This window comes from Nannospalax galili, unplaced genomic scaffold (genome assembly GCF_000622305.1).
Source record: "Nannospalax galili isolate Female #2095 unplaced genomic scaffold, S.galili_v1.0 scaffold127, whole genome shotgun sequence".
In the NCBI taxonomy this organism is placed as follows: Eukaryota; Metazoa; Chordata; class Mammalia; order Rodentia; family Spalacidae; genus Nannospalax; species Nannospalax galili.
Window position 1 is genome coordinate 14,320,020 of NW_008360326.1, and position 8,285 is coordinate 14,328,304.

Here is an 8,285-nt window from a genome sequence, read left to right on the forward strand (position 1 = left end):
CTGGAGCAACATCTTTGTGTTGTTTAAAAACCTATTTTGTCTGCTGTAGTTATGGCAACTCCAGCTTCTTTTACCCACTCCACATGGTATATCTGTTTTTCTTTTACTTCTAACGCGTTTTCCCCCTATGGACAGTTCTCATGACACCATGTCAAATTAGGGATTCCTAACACAGTATTATTATACTCCTCATTACTGGACTTTTTCAGATTGGCCATTGCTGATAGCTGTCCTACTCTTCTGAAGCTGTTTCGGGTTATGTAGGTACATCGCCACGAACAATGAAAGGCAGGTGGGGGGAATTTTCCGGGCTGCAATACTGACTAGACTCATGTAAATATATAAGATTCTTAGAAAAATTGTCATCAAATCAAGATGAAGCTGGGTCTTGAGTCTGGTGTCGAGGGTGGTATTTCCATGGTAGTTTGGGATTCTACTACCGTGCTGTACTACCTGTTCTGAATGCTCACATAGAAATTCAGGGTCTTTTGTGACAACTGAACACCAATCATGTGATTACAAACCTGTGTTCCAGTATGCCTGGCATCCCATCTAGTCTTCCCCCTCCCTGGCTGACTATGGGAAGGAAACAGATATGACAATAGGAACATTAGAATGTTTCTGTTCAGAGGCTGACCTTTGTGTCACTGTTCTTCTATTCAGAGGTAAAAAAAAAAAGAGATCAAGTGAAACCTGGACATGAGCCATTTCCGGGTCACAAGGCTGAGCTACTTTTCCTCTTCATACATTCAAAGGAGTTATCAAGATTCTTTCTCTTCTCAGCCCTCCCCAGCCCCCATCTGACAGGCACACCTTCCTAACATTAGGGAAAGGCAGGAAGTTTTCCCTGTTGGTTTTCTTTGTGATGACATGATGGGGCAGATTAATCAATGGGGAAAGCCCCATGTGAGAACACGCCTTCTTGTGTACATTCCCAATATTTTGCCATAAGTAGGGCTGCTGGCAGAGCAGAACAGCACTCTCAGGACACTAGGTACCCAACTCTGAGAGGATCTCTCCTGGAGCTGAGAATGTCCTGCAAGAGTCTGCTTATCTCTGCTTTGGCACTGATGCTACTGCTCCACCTCTGCAGTCAGTCAGAAGGTAAGTGTGGCCCTTTCTGTCAGCACCTGAGGGACAATTGTTCTCCCTTTCCCTAAGCCTTGAGCTCATCCAGGCATCCCCTATGGACAGAAGAAGCCTGCTAAGGAGTGTATAAGAAGAGGTGGTTGGTTCATAGGTGGATGGAGGGAGAAAGGGTTCTTGCTATGAATCAGAGGTCAGTCCATCAGATTTAGGGAGTGATGGGCTTTGAGAAGTCCCTGAACTTTAGGACGAGACCAGAGTGCCATTTCTGGGGATGAGGTAACATTGTGTAGCATTTTCATATGTATGGTCCTTCTGAAATGTAGAGAACACGTTCACGTCCAGCCTCTTCACCTCCCCACTAAATAATGTTAGTACAGTTCATAACTTGTCCTTTAGGTACAGACTGTTAGTATGGTCTGTTAGTTAGTACAGTTCATAACTTGTCCTTTAGGTACAGACTGTGAAACCTGACTTTGATGTTCCAGTGAGGCCTTGGGGACATTGCTCACCAACCTTGAGATAACATTTACTGAGTACCTTACAGCAGGTTACAATTTAACTTTGAGGAGCACCCAAGGATTGCTTTATTACATCACTTTTAGCAGCAGGTGCATGCCTGAAAAAGTGCATGTGATGAACTTTTATGAACAGAATTTAAGGTCCTATCACCTAATATTACCGTTTCAAAGTGCTTTAACTGTGACTCCTAAGAATCACATTTTTTTTGTAACCTTTTTTTTTTTTTTTTTTGAGTTTCTATGAAGTCACATTTTTCCTTTAATCTGGCTTTTCTATACTCAGTAGCCAGAGGACAGAGTAAATCATTTTCTGATTTGAAAGGTTTATCTGTAAAGGTCCTTCATTTTAAAATGATGCTGTTGGGGACAGGTATCCATATTCTTGAATGATTATGGCGAACAGGCATAAACTATTTGAATTTCATGCTAAAGATAGAGAGAAGCCATGGACTTTTAAGCTACATTATTGAACCCAAACATTCCAGCATACTATTTATTTTTAAGTGGTAATTGGAAACTATGCTAAATTGGATCTTGAAAACTCAAAATAGGTTTCAAAGACACGAAAACTCTCCCATTAAATAGATTATTTACCATAAAAATCAAATTCACTGGATTTTTCATTTCAGGTAGTTCCACAAAGCCAATGACAAGGGATCGTTGATTCACTCAGCACATTTCATTTTTCCTTTCAGCAGCAAGCACCTTCGACTGCTGCCTACGCTACACAGAGCTCATTCTTCCTTTCAGATCCATTGTGGGCTTCACAGAGCAGCTGGTCGATGAAGCTTGTGACATTAACGCTATTATGTAAGTTATCAGCAATTTCATTTCCATTATGTTGGGAATGCACAGAAGCTGTTGGGGGGTTTTATTTAGAAATAATTCATGTGACAAAATAGCTTTATTTCCTATGTACTTCAAAGTGTAAGTAAGACTGAAGTGAGTCAAAAGCTCAGCTTTTAGTTTCTGAAAAAGTGAACATTGTATAGGGCAGAAATCACTTTCTATGATAACTTAGTGTTGTAATATATGGAAGATATATATTTTGAAAATAAGCATCTTCTACAGGAAAATGGTCATGGATAATTATGCTATCCTATGTAGCATCTAAGAGAGTCATATATGATGTTACATTTTGGAAAGACACAAGCTACTGGCCACATATACACATGTCACGTTTCTCCATCAGCTGCAAAATGGAGTGACAAGCTTGGGACTTTTACCTCCTGTACAGTCATCTGCTACTGAAGAGAAGGTCAAGGAGAATCATTTCATTTCTCCTATCATGATTTATTATAAGCATTTTTCCTTTCTGTTCATCTTGGCTAAAATGTTTCGTGTATAGAGCAACTGACTAGCATATGCAATTTCCAATGCACATTCAGTGGGAAAAAAAGTGTTTAAAAGCTTATTAAATGCAAGTCAACTTCTGATTCTTCAGCTTTCACACCAAAAGGAGACTGTCTGTGTGTGCTGATCCGAAGAAGGTCTGGGTGAAGAGGGCAGTGCATTTCCTCAGGTATGGATCACTGCCGGGCAACCAGCCTCCCTCCACATGGTGGGGACAGAGGTGATAGTGGGTGGCTCAAAGGCCTACTGAAATTTCTTAGTCCAAGGACAGGAGATTTTAGAAGGGGAAATTTGGGTGAGTCTACACAAATAAACAATGGATTTTGCACCCATAGATCAATATCATCATCATTTTTGTTATTATTTTAATTTAGTGAGTTTTTCACCTGCTATGTTAGATCATCTGTGCATCTGATAGTGATTAGCTACTTGATTCTTGTTGGAAAGATGTTTCTTCTTGATATCATTTATAAACTTCCTGACAGTTGATTGGTTGCCAAAGCCTGAAAAACAAACAGTTAAAAAGAGATCAATGGTTCTGGTTTACATCAGTGATAACAGAGAATAACATCTTGTCAATAAATGGTACCTAACACCAGTGTGCCCTAGATACTGAACTTGAAAACCCAAGATGAGTGTTCCTATCCTGTTCTGGTCATTAAACTGGCTTAATAGTGTTGGGTCAGGCCATCCTCTCCCAGGCTCATTTCCTCATGTGGACTCTGAGTTGCTTTGCATATTGAGATGAGGTTGAAGACATGTGAGGCACTCTTTAGGTACCAAAGCCATTCCTGCTTCCAGCCATTCCTTCACACTTTATACTTTTCTGTTATTACAGTCGAAGAGTCAAGAACATGTAAACACGGATGCTCTTCTGGGATGGAATTGGACACAGCCCAAGGACAAAACGATTACAGCCGGAGCTGGAAGCTCCACGTACATCACTTAGCATTTACCTGATTTGTCTCACTGGACTTGTTCAATGGATGAAACTGATTCATATTGCATCATAGTTTGCTTTGTTTAAGCTCATGCTAGAGTTAAGCTGTATTTTATGTTATTTATAGGTAGATGTAGGTTTTCTATGTTTAGCTATTTAATATTAATTTCCCATAAGCTAGCTATGGGGTTTAGTGCAAAATGCATTATGTTTAGGGGACTAAGATTGTATGGACCTTTCTGTAACCAATAAGCTATTTTAAAAACTATTTAATTTTCTTTATATATTTAATTTTGTCTCTTAAAGTGGTTCAATTACATTATAGAATAGAAAATAATTATAAGAATATTGAAAATAAAAACTAAAAAATTACCTGCTGGTTGAGTCCTGTGTCATTTATTGAAATGTATATTGAAAATATTTAAAGGTACAGAAAACCTGACTACTTTCTGAAAATTTCATTCTTCACTTAATTCTGCCTGGCTTTTCCCTTTATCTCTGTTCCTCACAGACCTGGGCTTGATTCTATAAGGATTACAATGAAAATGCTGTTCTTTTGTAATTTAAAGTTATTTAGGAAATGAGAAAGATTCTATACTTGAGACACATGGTCCAGTCTTTACTGATATAAACATTTTAAACCTAAATAAGCGTAACTATTGACTTGTGACTGTGGAAACACAGCAATCATTTAGAAAATACTTGAAGAAATCACTTGGCCCACCATCCTGTCACCAGCTGGTCATCTCAGTTAGGAGTGTTTCTCTGCAGTCCTGAGTCACTTTTATGCAGCTTTCCAAGGGAAAAGAACCACTCGGGAGTGTTCAAGAACCTGACTGCATTAGTAACCAGAGGGCAGATTTGAGAATCTACCGATAAGACAAAAGACCCTGAACGAATGGAGTTGTCATAATGTGCAGCAGGAAAACTCATTGAGTGCCTTCACAAAGACTTCCAGATGGCCTGCCTCATTTCTAATGAGCAGGAAGGCTCACCAGACAGGTATGCTGATGCGATAATGCAAGGTCCGGACACATACATCCATAAAGCAGGCAAGAGGTAGGTCATTTGATGAAAAGTCAAAAAGAGTAAGTGGTTCAGTGTGCCCTGGAGCTAGCTCTATGCTCCGGAATGGTAATCTTGAGTCATCAAGGAAAGTATGCTCAACATCCTGTGTACTGGTCCAGCCAACACAGGGTTAGTCTCATTATGTGTCAGACACTGTGCCAAGCACTAGAGAGATGAAGTGACTTAGGACTCTATAACTTATGAGTAGATAATTAGGGTTAAGCAATGTGGTTGACTACAACACATGATGGTGAGCACTTTAATGTGGAAAGTCATTGTACTTGAACATCATCAGGGAGGGGTTCAGAAGAAGAGAATGCTTAGTTCAGTCACATTAAATAATGAATTCCATTGTTTTGAACTGTGGACAAGGCAGTTTCCCATGGTTCAGCTGAGGTATGAAGGATCAGTAGGAGGTGGCCAGTTGGAAAGGTGTAGCAAGGAGTGTTTGGAAACATCCAGGGCACGTTTTAGTTGTCACAATATCTAAAGGTGGGGTACCACAATCATTCAGTGGGCAGGAGTCAGGGATGTTAAACCTACTGGAGTGCACAGGATTCTTCTGCACAAAGAATTGTTCTACCTGAAATGGCAGTCACAGTCACACCCCAGTGGGATAACACTGGCTGAAACAGAGCATATGGGGAAGTGGGGGAGGGGGATGGGGCAGCAGATTAAGTAAAACTGTTAACCTCACTACGTAGAGTTAGAGGAAGAGCAGTGGAATAGGGTACAGAAGAGATGGATTTGTGACAGCCAAGAAACACCCCCCCACCATCAGCTCCAAAGTCACCCGTTTTTGGAACAGCACAGCTGAAGAAAATCATTGTCTGGGGAAGGCAAATTAGGCTGACTTCTAAGAGAGATCACTAAGTAATCCTTGTACAGCCAAAATAGGAAGACATTTTACTAGTATTCTGAAGGTGTCTGAATCTGTGGGGATACAACATTCTAATAACTGTCTGGAGAGTGGAATCTCAGGACAGATGCCAGTTTACTATGAAAGCATGCAGGTGTCAAGTGCATGGGCATAAACTCATGGATGGATTAGTGAGGAAGCTACTTGAGAAGCCAGACGGGAATAACAAAGCTGGCTTGTTAAACACGGCCTCAGAGTGCAGAAGGGCCTCGCTTAGTAACTTGCATTATTCTGTTGGACTAACTTTGGCTTTGGATTGTAGATATTAACCTCAGTCCAAAGCTCTTTTTGTTTTTCATTTTGGAAAATGTACACTTTTCTATTTAATGTTTAATTGAGGTATAATTTATATGCACTAAAATATACATATTTTATATGTATAGCTTGATGAATTTTCTCTCATATTGGTACATATTTATACAGCTACTTTGCCCCTTTAATAAAAGTAAATGTTTTTAACAGCCAAGGTAGCCTCCTCACGCTCTCTTCTATCTGCACAGTGCAAAGCTAAAAACTGTCTAGACCTATTTCACAGTAGATTAGTTTTCTTCTTCTAGATTTCATATATATGAAACTACACAGAATATTTTTTTTGGTGGCTGGCTGTTTTTTCAGTAGAATCTCCCTTTATACTTACTCTAACTTTATTTGGACTTGTTTTTAATTATTCATGTAATTCATGAGTTAGTGTTCACCCTTAGGCTCAAGCAATGGTTGCAACATAGTAAAAAAAGTGATAAACCCTATTAAGCCTGTGAGTCCCCAGGTGTAACTTTGGGATGTTTTGCTAGGTTCTTATTAAGTTCCCCTTTTGGTTTATACAGGCTTTGTGGGACTAGAGACCATCACCACTAGTTTGTAATCAGAGATTAGGCCTGTTGCCTGGAATTGTTCTCAGATACCTGGGTGTTACTGAAGCTTTTCATTCGCGTATTTTCCAAAAGTCTCTTGTGAGACTGCTCATGTCTGGACATAACCAGAGAATCAAGAGGCAGATTTGACTTACTGTATTCTCAGGGTTTTTTCCAAATTCTTCAGCATCTCACTGAGCCATTAATGCCAGTGGTCATTAAGATATTAAATAAGGGGACTAGGGATGCAGCTCAGTTGGTAGAGGGCTTGTCTAGTATGCATGAAACCCTGGGTTTGCTCCTCAGCACCCCATAAACTAGATGTGTAGCATATGCCTGTAATCCCAGCACTTGGGAGGTGGAGGCAAGAGGATCAGAAGTTCAAGGACATCCTTGGCAACAGCAAGTTTGAGGCTAGTATGGGGTACAAGAGACACAGCCCCCCGAAAACCCCAAAAAGGTGTTAAATAAGATAAGGCTAGGGGGCTGTCTTTTCACTCTGAAAATCTAGATTATTGGTGATTTGGGGAGTGTTCAGTGAGACAGTAAGGGAGAAAGTCTCAATGACATTGAGTTGAAGACTGAATGGTGACAAAAATCTAGAAGGTAGCATACTTTAATATGGAAAAGTATAGAGGGATCTGGTGAGAGAAGAGAGGAGGAGAGGGGAGGGGAGGGGAAGGAAGGGGGAAGGAGGGAGCAGAAAGAAATGGAAGATGCTTGGTTTCTGAAAGAGTTGAAGATTCTGAGATTGAAATAAATGGTGGTTCAATGTCCTTCAAGAAGGAGGAAACAGAGAGAAGGGGAGTAACAGAAAACCACTTCACAATTTGGAGAGGAGGAAGTTGGTGGGGCTTAAATCTGGTGGTCTTGCTTTCTTGAAGAGCAATGTGTGAGGGGGCAGGACTGGGACTTTGAGGTAAAAGACGCTTCAAGAGAATCAGTGACAGGAGCCATACTGGGTTGTTCCATGGGGTCCACCAGGTTTAAGGTCTGGAAGCTGATTGGTTATGACTGGTATGTGCCGGGAGTGGGAACAGAAAACAGTGACTGGTTGGATGAGCTTAGTTTTAGCTTTGCATCTATATGTGAGATGCCAACAAAGGATTACAGAACGGGGAGAAGGTGCCAAACCATGGTGCCTAGACAGAGCCTAAAAGCATCTGTGAGATGGGTAGAAAGTGGAGAAGCCCTCAAACAAAGGGCCCTAATGTGGTCAAAGGGCCTCCCAGGGAGAAGCCTGGGAGGGCAGGAGGGCTGGAGCAGTCTGGAAGTCAAGCCAGGGTGCAACTCCATTGCAGACCAGGGATAGTGGAAGGCTGGAAGGCTACTGGTCTGGATTCCTCATCCCATTAATTTTCTCTCCCCCTTTCTAGGGGAAATACAAAGGCAGAAACAATCTTGCAAGGAAGTCCCATGTGTTCATCACCCAGTGTCAATGAACTAATGGCCAACCTTGTTTTGTTTGGGCCAGCCAACTCATTTCTCTCCACCAAGTCTGCTGGACCACTTGTAGAAATTCCTGTGTCAAATTAGTCTGTATATAT

General features: G+C 41.0%; 1 protein-coding gene across 2 annotated transcripts; it reads left to right on the forward strand.

Moving 5' to 3' along the window:
• Positions 1-983: 983 nt before the first annotated feature.
• Positions 984-4,261, forward strand: Ccl20 (C-C motif chemokine ligand 20). 2 transcript variants are annotated; one of them, XM_029560042.1, is made up of 4 exons: positions 984-1,104; positions 2,306-2,417; positions 3,052-3,129; positions 3,799-4,261. In XM_029560042.1, exons 1-4 carry the CDS (start codon positions 1,032-1,034, stop codon positions 3,818-3,820), a joined length of 285 nt encoding a protein of 94 aa, XP_029415902.1. In that variant the 5' UTR covers positions 984-1,031; the 3' UTR covers positions 3,821-4,261. The 2 variants fall into 2 exon arrangements, with proteins under 2 accessions (XP_029415902.1, XP_008824082.1); XM_008825860.2 differs by having other exon boundaries at positions 992-1,104; positions 2,303-2,417.
• The last annotated feature ends 4,024 nt before the right edge of the window (positions 4,262-8,285 follow it).

Bases quoted from the DNA above. Each gene is read 5' to 3' on its own strand.
- Ccl20 (XM_008825860.2), top strand. From the start codon at position 1,032: ATGTCCTGCAAGAGTCTGCTTATCTCTGCTTTGGCACTGATGCTACTG. The intron at 1,105-2,302 runs GTAAGTGTGGCC...TTTTCCTTTCAG, and splicing joins CCTCTGCAGTCAGTCAGAAG to CAGCAAGCACCTTCGACTGC. The intron at 2,418-3,051 runs GTAAGTTATCAG...CTGATTCTTCAG, and splicing joins TGTGACATTAACGCTATTAT to CTTTCACACCAAAAGGAGAC.